The 16129-nt window shown below is 50.1% G+C and overlaps 2 protein-coding genes across 7 annotated transcripts in view; one reads left to right on the top strand and one right to left on the bottom strand.

Moving 5' to 3' along the window:
• Positions 1–991: 991 nt before the first annotated feature.
• RPL21 (ribosomal protein L21) lies at positions 992–8565 on the bottom strand. 4 transcript variants are annotated; one of them, XM_073583130.1, is made up of 6 exons: positions 8419–8565; positions 6261–6339; positions 5477–5538; positions 4032–4144; positions 1308–1458; positions 992–1118 (listed from the first exon to the last, which is right to left on the bottom strand). In XM_073583130.1, exons 2-6 carry the CDS (start codon positions 6325–6327, stop codon positions 1029–1031), a joined length of 483 nt encoding a protein of 160 aa, XP_073439231.1. In that variant the 5' UTR covers positions 6328–6339; positions 8419–8565; the 3' UTR covers positions 992–1028. The 4 variants fall into 4 exon arrangements, with proteins under 4 accessions (XP_073439231.1, XP_073439232.1, XP_073439233.1 ...); XM_073583131.1 differs by lacking the exon at positions 8419–8565 and adding an exon at positions 8334–8403; XM_073583132.1 differs by lacking the exon at positions 8419–8565 and adding an exon at positions 8346–8364.
• MTIF3 (mitochondrial translational initiation factor 3) overlaps positions 3047–16129 on the top strand; it is a 28335-nt gene continuing 15252 nt past the window's right edge. Inside the window, exons 1-3 of one of the 3 annotated variants that reach the window (XM_073583128.1) lie at positions 14873–15029; positions 15501–15545; positions 15627–15743. Coding sequence is in view for 1 of the 3 variants with exons in the window: in XM_073583126.1 (XP_073439227.1) it covers positions 3095–3101; positions 15501–15545 (52 nt within the window). In the remaining 2 variants the exon portion in view is untranslated. Of the gene's footprint in view, positions 3102–14872; positions 15030–15500; positions 15546–15626; positions 15744–16129 lie in introns of those variants that run through there. The other 2 variants (XM_073583126.1, XM_073583127.1) reach the window with 2 other exon arrangements.

Below are 16129 nucleotides of genomic sequence, written 5' to 3'. Positions count from 1 at the left end.
GTTAATGTACTCACCAATCGCAGTTTTCCAGTTCCGTGCCTCTTCTCACTCGTGACTTGCCCGATCACTTTTGGCTGTAGGAGCCAGAAATGGCTTTTATAATGTGTATATAGTGGCTTTGTGAGGTTACTATCATATGGCATCAGCTGATCCCATTATATGATTGGATCTGTTAATAGGCCCTTAAAGGACAATTCTCATCCCAACCTTTCGTGGCAAAGACAGAAATCGCTTTATGCATGCTCTGCCTTCTGGAGGTGAAGAAGCAAATATACCACAGCTAGTTAAAGGGGGTGTCCAGCACTTTTATATTGATGGCATATATTTATTGAACACCCAGCACTTTCATAATCAGCTGTCATCACCTCCAGGGCCGGATGTAAGCAGTGAATGGAGCGACCACCACGGCCCACTACTCCTGATCAGCTCCTATTGAAATTACTAAGTCTATTTGCGATATCTGATAGTCACTGAACCATGTACCAAGCCATTGTGATCCACCCCATTCACTGCTTACATTTGGAAACAGCAGATTGTGAAAGTGGCAGGTGTTCAATAAGGATAAAATCATCAATATAAAAGTGCTGGACAAACCCTTTAAAAAGCTGTGGGCCAATGATATAGTTACAGAAAGAAGAGCATTTCCTGTCTGAGCCATGACTCTTGCATGGATGGATCAGCTGGCCGAAATTGCCATGAATCAAGGTAGCAGATATGTCAGACATTTCTGCAGTTCTCCTTCGTTAAGCTATAGTCGCCAGCATGCACTCCGCTTGTCTTGGCCATAATCTGGTGTCCTGGAGATTATGTTCTTTGATCCATCATCCACCAATAAGAACAGCCGTAAGAAGCTGAAGCCGTATGCATCCCACCAAGCCCCTCAGCAGCTTCATTCTGGCCATCCATGAGGTCTCAGTCTAGACTGCACAAAGGAGATCATCTCATACACAAGATGGCAGTGTTCACTATGCAACAAAGGGTCAGACACGCATTGGCTTCCAAAAAGAAGAATGTTTAATTGTGACACATTATGCCATAAACTCATAGGGAATTGGCTCAAGGAGCTCAGGTTCCTTTCCATAAGTGCGGACGAAGTGAGCTTCTCTAGGTTGGGCTGGCTGTAAAGAAAAAAAAATATACATATATTATAGATTGTGAATACGGAAATCCCCATCCACTGGTAACTGAAAATGCCCTCAGAACCGGTGAAATCATTGACTCATATTTACTATTGAAGCAAATAGTTTGGAGAAACATCATCATTGAGCGTGACGAAGTCTGGTCAGTGAGGACAAGTAGGCACATACCTGACGTTTCAGTTCCACCCACACGCCAGTCTCCTTGGCCTCCTTTTTCTTCCTCTCATTCTCCTTCACCCGCTGCAGGAAGCTGTCTCTGCTCTTGGAGTGACGGATGTGCTCCACGCGGACGTTGATTCTTTTGGCAAGGATCTTACCCCTTTAAGAGAGCGTGAAGCTTTACTGTAACTGGCCTTCATAAACTAAAATGAGGCGCATACCTACACATCTACCCTGGTCCAAAACATTGCAAACAGGGATACACTCGGTCAATAGGGACATTTATTTAAAGGGAATCTGTCAGTAGGATCAACCCTCCGAAGCCATCTATATGGGCATGTAAGGTCATAGGCAGCTGAATAAAATGATACCTAGATATTCTTATTCCAGAGAAATCCACATTTTTCTTATATATAAATGACCTCTTCCAGGCTCTGGGGAGGACGCTGCCTGGAAGATAACTGCCTCCAGAGCTTATTTTACATGAAGGGGGTTGTCACAGGAGAAGTTAACTATATTCTTGCAAACATTTTTGCAGCTCTGAGCTCTGCTGTATTGCCACAATATTGCAGCCCTGTCTGCCTGCGAGATGGAAGCGGAGAGGACTGCAGATGTGTCAGTAATAAGCACCCACAGCCCTGCAGTGAGATCAGAGAGCGGCCATTATACATCACACTGTTAACTCCCCTACAGGTAAAACAAGCTCTGAAGGCAGAGTTATTTTCCATGCAGAGTCCTCCCCAAAGTGATAAAAGATAAAACAAGGCACACAAGGACGACTTTACTACAGATGTCTACATAACTTGAATCCTCATATTAATAGTTAAATGCGGTGACTGGTTCCCTTTAACAACGCCCCATCAAGATCATTTCCTCCATACAATATATACGAGTGATCAGCATCCATCTACAAGGCTCATTGGGCCATAAGCCGCACTTAGGATGCCTTCACAAAGTGTTTAATAGCAGCAGTTTTGTGCCATCCATCTAGACATGTCCTGCTTTAGAGCAGATTAGTGATCAGCATGTGGCCAAAGATCTGATGGTTCAAATCTACACTGTAGATCAGAATCTACAAGGTCCATGCAAGTGGAAATACCTTATAAAAAGGTTCAATACACAGGACCTGGTCCAGCTGTCATGTCAGCAGTTGTGGCAGTCGGACAAGAGCCCAGCAATTCTGCAACCACCTGTAGCTTTTTTGATTAGCCATCCTGGCAAGATGGCACGTGCAAGGCTAACGCACCAAGTCGGCTATCAAAAGATCTGTGGAAGATGTGATATAAGCAGTTTTCTGGGCTCCCGTCCGGAGGCCTGATTGCTAATGTGGCCACTGGACCGGCTCCTACAAATCAATCTGCACCATCTCTAATTACAAGCAGACTAGTTCAATGGAGAGTCCTCGATAATGTGCATGGACTGATCAGGTTTACTAGCGTCCTGGATGGTAAGGTGATGTGCCAACACGGGAACCCCAATAAGAGTCCAATACTAAGCACCATAGATCTAGTAGTTGGACAGATCTATGTAGTGAATTCTCTCTCTGGCTTCCCTCTGGTGATTACTGAAGATAGTGGAGCTGGTCAGATTGAGAGTTGTCTTTCTGGGCTCCCTCTGGTGGTTAGTGGAGGTAGTGGAGCTGATCTGATTGACAAAGGTTTCCACCTGATAATGAGGAAGATGATTGGAGATCTGGGGTTTCTGATTAGGATTTAAGACAGCCGACTCCCTCTATCCCTGCTGGTGATTTTCTTCCTGCTCCTGCTGAGGTCTGATGTCTCCTGCTCTTTCCCTGCATGTTCAGCTAAGTGGTTCATTTGCTATTCTGTTTGCATTTGATCTGGTTTTGTCTATCTCTCTTTGGTGCGGGTTAGCCAGCTCCGGCAGGGCTGTGCTGAATCACCGCCCATATGTTACTGCATGTGCCAGTTTGTTTTGTCCTCTTTTATATTGGTCTCGTTTGCTTTGCTTTCAGAATATACCAGAGTGCTGATATAGTGGGGGGTGAAGTCGTGCGACTTCAGTGTTTTTGTGCATCAGACGTGTTGGACTTTTTGCAGGGTTCTTTGCGTGATTGCAGTGTCTTTCCTTTCCTGTCTAGTCAGTGTGGGCCCCATCATTTGCTCAGTCTAGTTTTCTGCCTGCGTTTGTGTATCCATCTTGTCTCACCGACAATATATGTTTGGGGGCTATTCCTTTGGGGTCTGCTCCGGGGCAGTTTAGATTTCCCCTTTCTTGCTTTAGGCCGAGCTAGCTCTCCGGCTGTGCCGAGGCATCTAGGGCATCGTAGGTACGCTCCATGGCTACTGCTAGTTGTGTGGATAGGATCAGGGGTCTGCAGTCTGCTTAGTTACCAACCTCTCTGGTTTTCTGTGGCTTAGCCTGGGCCTGCTATCCTCCTCGGTGACCCATTCATAACAGATCTATCTATAACATGGAGGGCATTTTACTGACAGAATATCGCCAATGTGCACAGGATGCCCCCCATAGTAGCAGCACACAACACTGGTCTAATGTGCCTAGTGCCTCGCACACAGACAACACTGGTCTAATGTGCCTAGTGCCTCGCACAAAGCTGTCTCCTCTGACAGGACACAAGCAGAATACAGGAGGATTTTGCTTGGGTTTTAAGGAGGAGGTTTTATGTAGCCCTGATGAATGACCAATCCAGATATATGCAGATCCAACTGGTAAAGTGAAAGGGCTCCGAGCACTCGTCACCTGCACACTTACTTGATTTGCTTGTTCACAATTATACCCACAGCGTGCTGGGTCACATTGTAGATACGGCCGGTCTTGCCATGGTAACATTTATGTGGCATGCCTTTTTGGATGGTGCCCATACCCTGCAAGCAAATGTACAAGATAGCAATGAGGGGTTACATTCTAACATCACTGCATGTTCCCCTCATGTCTGCTGTAAGTTGGACCCCAGTTTCTACTGTATAGGAGGCTTATAGAAAGTATTATTGCTCAGTTTACCCCCACTAATAATCCAGCACCAACGCCCCCCGTGGCATTTATTTTTGTAGCGGTGACACAACATACATCCATGTCACAAGACGTGCAGCGGCCATTGGAGCATCAGCGCTGTACCAGCTGGGGGCATCATGGAATATTTTATGATTCCTGCAGCTAGTTTGACTAAATTTGTGGACGACCCCGATAAAACTAAAAAGTCACTAAAACTGAATTATAATAAGTTACATAATGTTTCATTATAGAAAATGAATACAGAAGTTGCACAACTTTTTAAATACTGTATACCCCACTTTTCTCATTTTCAAGATCTCGGTCTTGATCTTGTTAGTGAATAGAAAACTTTCAAGCAGAGGCTGAAAGTCTTGTCGAGACAGAACACGTGGGGCCAACACTGATGTGACCTCAAGTACTCCCATCAAGTAAAAGTAGTCTGTGCTCTCAGAACCGGTGAAACGATTGACTCACATTTACTTAGACAGCAAATAGTTTGGAGTTAGGTCATCATAGAGCACGAGTGTTCCCTGAAGTCTATATAAAGGCTGGGAGAAAAGCAGAATCTTTGTAATCTCGACAGAAGGTAGAAATGAGAAAAATCGCTCATCTACCTGCAGTCCAAAAACACGACAGGATCTATGGACCTTTATACATAGAGGTTAGGCCTATATTAGTAAGTCATGGCACGTCACTAGGGTATGTCATCACTTCAATTTATTGGGGTCTCAGACTGAGCCCCCAGTGATAATTAAGAGGGGGACTGGTGCCCCGTTTTAAAGCCATATCACCTGAAGTTTACTCTATGTGGAAGCTATGCCGCTCTGTGGACAGCCCCATGGACATGAATGGAGTCTTGCTGCCTTGAGCCTCTGGGAATCCCCCTATGCAAAAGGTCACAGCGCTACAAGCCTACCCATTCCCAGATCACTGAGGCTCCGATTTCACAATACAACCTGAATACATTAAATATGGCTTAATTTTCCCCTTTGCTACTAAAATAAGCATATTGGACATTTTCAAAGTAAGTACACCAGCTTCTTAGATCTACTGAATGCATGCAGTTTGTATCGTGACATCAGGCATCAAATCTACTTTAAATTTGACAATACCGTATCTTATTCTCAACCCATGTTATATACAAGAAAAAAAAATAATCGGCAATCAGCTATATATTTCAAAGCGGCATCAGAACCAGTGTTTACCTTTATGTCCACAATATCTCCCTTCTTGTAGATGCGCATGTAAGTTGACAAAGGAACCACTCCTAAAAGGAATGAGGATAAACGTTAACATTTATAGAAACTGAGGATATACAAGCATGAAACCCTCACAACGGTGACTGGTGCAAGCTTTGCTCCATTATCTCTCAAAATAAAGTTGTACTTGATCGCTGTATTTTGGCATTTTTCAGTGCTTTCCCGTAACTTTTTATAAATTATACTTTAGCAAGAGTTGCAAACCTTGTACACAGCTACATGCACCCACTTCATAGAGGGCATTGCTGCCCACCAGCCTCAATGGAGATTCACAAATGATAACTCTACACTGTTCAAACTTGTAGTTTTTACAAGTCAAAATGAATCTCACTGATGTTATGCAGATTTTTGCGCAAGATTTTATCCAGTCTTCAAAAAGGCATGTTTATGGTCCTGCAACCCATCTGCGAGCTAACAGCCGCTCGCCACATACAAATTAATGCAGAGGTGAATGCACACGTGGCACCCATGAAACCTATAGGAGTTATGGATTTATAGTTATTACAAAAAGGTGTTGTGAATAATATAGGAAGTCATCAACTCCGCTAAACGTCAGACACCTTGGCGGTCCTAATAATACCCCACCGTAAATCAATGAGGCCAGAGAGGCCCCAAGGGAATCATTGTGTGCAAAACCCAGCTGTATGTTGTGGTTGGAAGCACGATGCAGGCAAGAAATATTATAGTCATTTGGCCAATATTCTACACGACGTGGGAACCGGTATCTTACCATGTTTGCGGAAGGGTCTGGAGAACATATAACGGGTTCCACGCCTTTTGCCTCTTGTGTTCGTCATTTTTGCAACTTACTGGAAGAAAAAACAAAAATTGTTAAAACTTTGCACACAGAGACCAGTGTACAGGGGGACTTACAAACAAACAAGGTTCTCCGAGGTCCCCGAATGCAAACCCCAACTGTAATTACACAGATCTGAGTACAACTCTCACTGTACAGGCGACTGTCAAAATAACCCTTCATAAACGCCATTTACAGCGAGGGATTCCTGCTCGAGACCACCCAGCTTCAGGCCAAGATGGCAACCACTAAAGTAGGTATTCTCACCCTAGCAGCAATAAGTGAACTGTACAACCTGATAAAGGAGAACCTCAGTCCCTGAAGTACGATCCAGGCAACAACAGAGTTGGAAACTGCGCCTATTTACCAAAGGGGAGCCCCTGTTGCTAAAAGACCACTCCAGCAATTTTTTTTTTTTTTTTTTTTTAATTGTTTCACTATGTATGAATCTAATTAATGTAGAAACTTGCTCAATGGCCACCACCTTGCCCTGGTATCTGTCCTGCTCCACAATACGTCACCGCATCTGTGAACTGCAGAATCACAGTTTGCTGTATGGAACAGAGGTCACTTTTTGAATATTCTCAGTATAAGTCTATGGGACTCAGAACAAGACTCTAGCCTCCTTTTTAGTACCATAGACTTACACTGAGATTGTAACCTCCCATGCAATGACCCGGCAGGATAGAGATGGTGATGTGATGCAGGGGCAGGCCTGATACTGCCAGAAGACAGTGGATAGTGCATGTTACTACCCTGATTACTTATGTACAGAATGGATAGAACATGGGAAAATGGAAGATTTTATCAAAGTGCTCCTTTGTCACATACAGATGAAAGTCACCCAACCAGTTAAGGGCCTGTCACACTAAGAGATATCGCTAGCAATATCGCTATAACTAGTGACGTTATAGCGATATTACTAGCGATATCGCTGTGTCTGATACTTACCTCCGACCGGCTCACCCGCTGGTTATCGCTGATCGCACGAGAACGTTCAGGACTGTTTCTTGTCAGCTTCCTGCTGTGACGACGAGCGACGCGTGGAGCCGGCCGGGAGAACGCAGGATCGCGTCGTCTGACAGGTAAGTAACGACCCCCGTCCCCAGCGATGACGCTGGTGAGATCTGCCTGTGTGGCAGCTCACTAGCGACCACTTAGCGACGCACCAGCGATCCTGACCACGTCATCGCTGGTTGGGATCGCTGGTACATCGCTAAGTGTGACAGTACCTTTAGAGTGTATGGAAGAGTCATGAGTCTCCTGAAAACAGATGTCAGTGTATTGGAAGCGGCTACATGATCAGGAAGCAGATAACTCATCTAGTAGTGATATTGTGTGCTGAGTGATGTCAGCGTGCTCAAAATATGTTCGTGTCCCCGTGGCTGCATGTCTCGCATTAATCCACAGCCGCAACACACGCAGGTATTGTCTGTTAGGAAATTCATCCATGTGTTGCGGCTGTCAAGCAAAATTGCAGCCAGGTATTAAAGAAGTGGAAGATCCGGCTGAGAACTATTACAAGACACCTGACTAGTGTGCTGCGGCCCCCGGAGGGCTCCCCTGCACCGATTCGGGGGTCTCATGGTTTTGCAGTTAGTAGTACAGAACAATGGGTAAGACCCATCAATCCCCTGGAGCAGAACAGAGTTTCTCTAAGAAACTGCAAAGAAAAACATACCTGGCTGCCAGGATTAAGAGCAGGGACCCCCTGTATGAGGACCACCACACCGGGGGCAGTAATGGCTGGAGGGCAGATGCATACGTGGATGACCGCCTGTAGCGACCCGAGGGCAAGTAGCCCCCCGGTATAACACCGCAGGACCCCCTTATCAGGGATGGATCACTCCTGTCTGCACACTCAGAGACCATCTCCTGGGCTCCATACAGGAGCGTGACACCGTCACCATCCTGCCGGCCCGGGCACCGCAGGCCACAGCGAGCAGCCATTACCGCCCTGTATCCCTGGGACCCACCACCGGCGGCTCCCCGTCACCTCCCACTCACACAGCGGACAACCTTATCACCAAGCCCCGCCGGACTGCGGAGAATTCCCTTTCTATCCCGGGAGCCCGAGCTCTCATGCGGCTACCTGCAAGATGGCGGGTCCAGCGGAAAGAGAGAGCGCAGGCTCCGCCTCTCCGGACATCACCCCCCGGGGCCTGTCTAACTCACTGCCTGAACAGAATCTAGCGACCGCCCGAGACTTCAACTACTGAATAACGTGTCTCGGAGATAGAAGACTATACAAACACAAGTGTACACGGCCGAGCATTGGTTACAGAGAATATCACAGGCAATGCCCAGGACAGCAGGTTTAGGTCCTGCGGAAAATGAGGACAGGATTCATTCGGGGCAGTCCTCCTGACGTCATTGGGCATGCGCAGACTGTCTGTGAGCGCCTGCTGCTTTGCCTCACTTGTCAATGATGAAATTTTTATTCATATGCGAATATTCACACGCTCAGTATTTGGTCAGTATTTTACCTCAGTATCTGTTAGCCAGAAACTTGAGTGGAACAATCAGAGGAAAAGTATAATAGAAACACGTCACCACTTCTTTGTATTTCTCACCCACTCCTGGTTTCAGCTCACAAATATTGAGGTGAAAAACTCTCCAAATACTGACCGTGTGAATGTGGGGTTACAGGGTTTCTGGTTTTAGCAAGAAAAGAAAAGTTTTTTGAAGAATAAAACATTCAGCAACGTTCCTACACTTTTTCACATTTTCATTTCAAGATTTCTGCTTGCTGTGATTGAGTAAAAACCTTCCTTCGCTTTATTGTATACTAGCTGAAGAGCCCGGCGCTGCCCGGGCATAGTAACTAACTGTGGTTAGTTATAACAAATTATAATTATCCTCCATCCCATAGTCCCGTGCCCATATACCCATCACAGATATCCACAATCCCATAGTCCCGTGCCCATATACCCATCACACATCCTCCATCCCATAGTCCCGTGCCCATATACCCATCACATATCCTCCATCCCATAGTCCCGTGCCCTTATACCCATCATACATATCCTCCATCCCATAGTCCCGTGCCCATATACCCATCACAGATATCCACAATCCCATAGTCCCGTGCCCATATACCCATCACATATCCTCCATCCCATAGTCCCGTGCCCATATACCCATCACACATCCTCCATCCCATAGTCCCGTGCCCATATACCCATCACATATCCTCCATCCCATAGTCCCGTGCCCTTATACCCATCATACATATCCTCCATCCCATAGTCCCGTGCCCATATACCCATCACAGATATCCACAATCCCATAGTCCCGTGCCCTTATACCCATCATACATATCCTCCATCCCATAGTTCCGTGCCCATATACCCATCACACATATCCACAATCCCATAGTCCCGTGCCCATATACCCATCACACATCCTCCATCCCATAGTCCCGTGCCCATATACCCATCACACATCCTCCATCCCATAGTCCCGTGCCCATATACCCATCACACATCCTCCATCCCATAGTCCCGTGCCCTTATACCCATCATACATATCCTCCATCCCATAGTCCCGTGCCCATATACCCATCACAGATATCCACAATCCCATAGTCCCGTGCCCATATACCCATCACACATCCTCCATCCCATAGTCCCGTGCCCATATACCCATCATACATATCCTCCATCCCATAGTCCCGTGCCCATATAGCCATCATACATATTCGCCATCCCATAGTCGAGTGCCCATATACCCATCACACATCCTCCATCCCATAGTCCCGTGCCCATATACCCATCATACATATCCGCCGTCCCGTGCCCATATACTCATCACACATCCTCTATCCCATAGTCCCATGCCCATATACCCATCATACATATCCACGATCCCATAGTCCCGTGCCCATATACCCATCATACATACCCTCCATCCCATAGTCCCATGCCCATATACCCATCATACATATCCGCCATCCCATAGTCCCGTGCCCATACACCCATCATACATATGCTTCATCCCATAGTCCCGTGCCCATATACCCATCACACATCCTCCATCCCATAGTCAACCATTATGACATCATAATGAGCGGCGGGGCTTGACGCGCACACACTTTTTCCTCATTATGTAGATAGGGGCAAAATTGGTGAATTGGAATGTGCGGGGTTAAAATTTCGCCTCACAACATAGCCTAGGACACTCTCGGGGTCCAGACGTGTGACTGTGCCAAATTTGGGCTCCTGACCCTGCAGGGTGCTCCTGGACCCGCCAGGTGGCTCCTGACTCTAGCCCGGGTGCTCCTGGCCCTGCCGGGGGGGGGGGGGGCTCTTGTCCCTGATGGGGGGGCTTCTGGCCCTGTCGAGTGCTCCTGGTCTGGCCAGGGGGCTCCTGACCCTGCTTTGGGGCTCCTGGCCCTGCTTTGGGGCTCCTGACCCTGTTGGGGGGGCTCCTGGCCCTGCTTGGAGGCTCCTGATGCTTCCGGGGGGCTCCTGAGCCTGCTGGGTGCTCCTGACCATGCCGGGGGGCTCCTGACCCTGCTGGGTGCTCTGGGCGCTGCTGGGGGGCTCCTGACTCTGCCGGGGGGCTCCCACACTCTGCTGGGTACTCTTGGCCCTGACGGGGGGCTCTTGACCCTGCTGGGGGGGCTCTTGACCCTGCTGGGGGGCTCTTGACCCTGCTGGGGGGGCTCCTGACCCTGCTGGGTGCTCTTGGCCCTGCTGGGGGGCTCCTGACCCTGCCGGGGGTGCTCCTGATCCTGCTGGGTGCTCTTGGCTCAGCCGGGGGGGGGGGGGGCTCCTGACCCTGCCGGGGGGAACTGACCCTGCTGGGTGCTCTTGGTCCTGCCGGGGGGCACCTGACCCTGCCGCTGGGCTCCTGACCCTGCTGGGTTCTCTTGGCCCTGCCGGGGGGGCTCCTGACCCTGCCGGGGGGCTCTTGGCCCTGCCGGGGGGGTGCCTGACCCTGCTGGGGGGCTCCTGGCCCTGCTGGGGGGCTTCTGACCCTACTGGGTGCTCTTGGCCCTGCTGGGGAGGCTCCTAAGCCTGCTGGGTGCTCCTGACCCTGCTGGGTGCTCTTGGCCGTGACCGGGGGCTCCTGACCCTGCTGGGTGCTCTTGGCCCTGCCGGGGGGTGCCTGACCCTGCCGGGGGGCTCCTGACCCTGCTGGGTGCTCTTGGCCCTGCCGTCGATCTCCTGACCCTCAGCCTTGTACGTCACAGGTCTTTGGTCTGAATGTTCTTCAGTAGGGCTCATCACGTGACTTTATTTTTTTTCTTTGACTGAATGTGCACATGAAAGTAATGGCAGCACGCACTTGGTTTTTCCATATTTGGGAAGATGCTCGCCCATTCAAGTCTGTTGCTGCACAAAAAAATGAGATCTCTTGTGGATGCACTGCATAGCGTCTGATTTATGCAGATACATTGTCACCATTATCAAGGAAACTGTATTTGGTCTCGTAGATTTTATTCACTGTTGATCTATGAATATGGATTGCATACAGAGGGCAATACACATAAAAAGTCAGCCATTTTTTCTGGAGGGAAAAATGGACAATTTTTTATACGCTGGTGTGAACGCAGCCTTAAGTGCAGACGGGCGTATAAATCAGACGCGTACTAGCTGATATGTGATCGGACAGCGCACTGAGCCATGCTATTCAATAGTGCTGTTCAGATGAGCGATATTTCTCTTGGGAGAAAGATAATCGCATCATTCACTACCTTCTTGCATAAATCGGGTGAGGCTCACACATTCAAGTCTCTGGGTGCGAGAAAAAAATCGGATCCCACATGGGACATGCGTTATCCATTATAGAAACGTCTCTAATATAAACCTAGTACTCTGTATGTGATCAGGTCCATGTTTTAATGTAGAGGTATGAAGATGGATCAGACACGGACATCAGACGGAGGTAAAGCACGCCCAAATATAAGGACGCGTTCACATAACCGAATCTTCAGTCCGAGAGCTGTCTGCTGAAGAAATGAACAACCCCCGGACCAATGTTACTCACTGAGACCGTGCAGATGAGCGATTTTATTCACTGATAGAATCTTCGTGTGAAAAAAAAGCGCAGCGTGCAGAAGCATCATCCGTAAGGCTAGCTTCACATTAGCGTTTACGGCCGCAGCGTCGGGCTGCGCACGGCCGCCGCTAAGCCCCGCCCCCTGCCGCGCCTCCGCCAGTAGCTCCGCCTACGGCCGCATGACGCTGCATGCGTCCTGCGTCCCCTATCTTTAGCACTGGGGACGCAGGCCGTGCGCAGGTATGCGCTTGGCGGCGCATGCGTCCTCTTGACTCCGGCCTTATGATGGTGTCCGGCGCCTGCACACAGCTGAGTGCGGCAGTGAGAAAGTGATCATTATTCCCCCCACCAGCATCCGGTATTCAGTCACGGGGCGGCACCCGGTCAGTTATACCGAGAGGCCACTGTAACAGCGCCCCTCGCCTGACTGACACTGGCTCTGTAATTAAATAGTTCTTATGGGGGCACTCTGGCCGTCTTTATTACGGGGGGGCACTCTGGCCGTCTTTATTACGGGGGGGCACTCTGGCCGTCTTTATTACGGGGGGGGGCACTCTGGCTATCTTTATTACTGGGGGCACTCTGGCCGTCTATATTACAGGGGGGCACTCTGGCTGGCTTTATTACGGGGGCACTCTGGCCGTCTATATTACAGGGGGGCACTCTGGCCGGCTTTATTACGGGGGCACTCTGGCCGTTTTTATTACGGGGGGGCACTCTGGCCGTCTATATTACGGGGGGGGCACTCTGGCTATCTTTATTACGGGGGCACTCTGGCCGTTTTTATTACGGGGGGCACTCTGGCCGTCTTTATTACTGGGGGCACTCTGGCCGTCTATATTACAGGGGGGCACTCTGGCCGGCTTTATTACGGGGGCACTCTGGCCATTTTTATTACGGGGGGGCACTCTGGCCGTCTATATTACGGGGGGGCACTCTGGCTATCTTTATTACGGGGGCACTCTGGCCGTCTTTATTACGGGGGGCACTCTGGCCGTCTTTATTACGGGGGGCACTCTGGCCCTCTTTATTACGGGGGGCACTCTGGCCGGCTATATTACGGGGGCACTCTGGCCGGCTTTATTACGGGGGCACTCTGGCTGTCTTTATTACTGGGGGCACTCTGGCTGTCTTTATTACTGGGGGCACTCTGGCCGTCTTTATTACGGGGGGCACTCTGGCCGGCTTTATTACGGGGGCACTCTGGCTATCTTTATTACTGGGGGCACTCTGGCCGTCTATATTACAGGGGGGCACTCTGGCCGGCTTTATTACGGGGGAACTCTGGCAGTCTTTATTACGGGGGGGCACTCTGGCAGTCTTTATTACGGGGGGCACTCTGGCAGTCTTTATTACGGGGGGCACTCTGGCAGTCTATTACGGGGGGTACTCTGGCCATCTTTATTACGGGGGCACGCTGGCCGTCTTTATTACGGGGGGCACTCTGGCCATCTTTATTACGGGGGGGCACTCTGGCAGTCTTTATTACGGGGGGGCACTCTGGCAGTCTTTATTACGGGGGGGCACTCTGGCAGTCTTTATTACGGGGGGCACTCTGGCAGTCTTTATTACGGGGGGCACTCTGGCAGTCTATTACGGGGGGTACTCTGGCCATCTTTATTACGGGGGCACGCTGGCCGTCTTTATTACGGGGGGCACTCTGGCCATCTTTATTACGGGGGCACTCTGGCCGTCTTTATTACGGGGGCACTCTGGCCGTCTTTATTACGGGGGGCACACTGGCCGTCTTTATTACGGGGGGCACTCTGGCATTCTATTACGGGGGGGTACTTTGGCCGTCTTTATTACAGGGGGCACTCTGGCCGTCTTTATTACGGGGGTCACTCTGGCCATCTTTATTACGGGGGGCACGCTGGCCGTCTTTATTACGGGGGGCACGCTGGCCGTCTTTATTACGGGGGGCACTCTGGCAGTCTATTACGGGGGGGTACTTTGGCCGTTTTTATTACGGGGGGCACTCTGGCCCTCTTTATTACGGGGGGCACTCTGGCCGTCTTTATTACGGGGGGCACTCTGGCCGTCTTTATTACGGGGGGCACTCTGGCCGTCTTTATTACGGGGGGCACTCTGGCTGTCTTTATTACGGGGGCACTCTGGCTGTCTTTATTATGGGGGCACTCTGGCTGTCTTTATTACGGGGGCACTCTGGCTGTCTTTATTACGGGGGGCGCTCTGGCCGTCTTTATTACGGGGGGGCGCTCTGGCTGTCTTTATTACGGGGGCACTCTGGCCGGCTTTATTACGGGGGAAAGGCCTTCCGGGTTCTGGAACATAAAGGAGGCCCAAATAATCTCATTGGTCCATATGAAAAGATCGATACTAAAGAGCTGTGATAGTTGGGGCCCTGTGGGATCTTTCACTGTGGCCCCTGATGAGACCTTGCAGTATATATTGCTCTGGTTACACACACGGGTGGGTATCGCAGCGAGGATTCTGCGCCATGAGCTCCACCATGTCCCGCCACAGGGGGGCAGCAGGCGGCGGAGCGGTCGCCCGGTAACAGCAGCGCCTGCTGAAGACTGGAGCCGCGAATCAGTCTGTGTGAATGGGAAGGGGGCGTGTACAGTCATGTGACCTTGACCGGCCATGCTTAACCCCTAGTTGGCCGTGTGACAGCTTCTGTGCCTTGCTGCCGCGTTTGCGGTGCGGTTTCCGGGACTGGTGCGGGCCGGGCCGGTAGGTGGTGGTGCCGGGAGCGCGCTGAGCAGTGACGGCTCGGGGACAGGCTGTCGGCTGCAGTGATTGCCCCTGTCATTCAGGACAGGCCGGGGATGAAGCTTGGCCTAGTCCGGCTCCATGCACTGATACATGGTGTGTGCGGACTCTGCTGTTCTGGCTGCGGTATCGCTGTGCACACACTACCATGGAGCAGATCACCGGATTACCGCACCATTGGCCTATCCCACTGCAGCCTCGTAAAGGGTTTCTCCTGACAACAGTGCCACATCTGGCAGTGTCCGGTACTGCAGAGTCCTGGGGCAGAGATGTAATACTAGGCGCCGCCTGTGCTCAAGAGGGGCAGAAACTGTAAACCCTCATTAGTCTCAATGTATAGAAAATAAGTCTTCCTGCGCCTCATTGTCACAGTACGTAACATGGCTGCAGCGTCGCTAGCCGGGCCTCATTGTTATCTATGTTTCCCAACAGGAGCGGCGAAGAATAATGAGCTGACGGAGAACAACCCGCGAGCCTGTGAGTAGCGGACGCCACGCGTTCTGTGTCTGCAGTATTATTGCCCACATGACATTTATATAGTGCCAACGTATTCCGCAGCGCTGTACAGTCCAACGGGTGCAGAACATCAGACAGAGGCACAGCTAGTATGAAGATCGAGGGTCCTGATCACAGGAGCTTACAGTCTATACACAGGCTGTTCGCTCTATGTGACTGGTGAGTCCTCACAGTCAGGATGCTCTGGTGTGACCCTGAGCATTTGATTTCCAGTCTTCCGGCCACATTCCAACTAGACCTGTGCAGTGAGCGATACTGCGCACGTCTAGTTGGCACGTGACCACATGTATGTAGTGACACGCCTGGCGCTGGCAGCGGAGGAGAATCCTGACAGTGCGTACGCTGCGATGATTCTCAAGTCACAAAAAGTGACTGCTGACTTGAACCCCAAGCCTGGACAAAGTCCTTGTAAAGTTACGTGTGCCAGTTACCGTATTTGTCCATATACAAAGCGCTACTGAGTGTACAGAGAGTGGGAAGTGATGAAAGATGTAGGAGGGGGAACTGAGGCGTTAGGTTAGTGAGGTGATGTGATCGGCCTGCCT

Source organism: Dendrobates tinctorius, unplaced genomic scaffold, assembly GCF_039654945.1.
Source record: "Dendrobates tinctorius isolate UK_male_01 unplaced genomic scaffold, ASM3965494v1 ptg000075l, whole genome shotgun sequence".
NCBI lineage: Eukaryota > Metazoa > Chordata > Amphibia > Anura > Dendrobatidae > Dendrobates > Dendrobates tinctorius.
This window is presented reverse-complemented; position numbering and strand designations above follow the sequence as displayed.

What these genes read in the sequence shown, in the direction of transcription:
- RPL21 (XM_073583130.1), bottom strand. Translation starts at nt 6,327, where the DNA reads ATGACGAACACAAGAGGCAAAAGGCGTGGAACCCGTTATATGTTCTCC. An exon ending in CAGACCCTTCCGCAAACATG is followed by an intron (nt 5,539 to 6,260) that starts GTAAGATACCGG and finishes CATTCCTTTTAG; the next exon opens with GAGTGGTTCCTTTGTCAACT. An exon ending in ATTGTGAACAAGCAAATCAA is followed by an intron (nt 1,459 to 4,031) that starts GTAAGTGTGCAG and finishes GCTCTCTTAAAG; the next exon opens with GGGTAAGATCCTTGCCAAAA.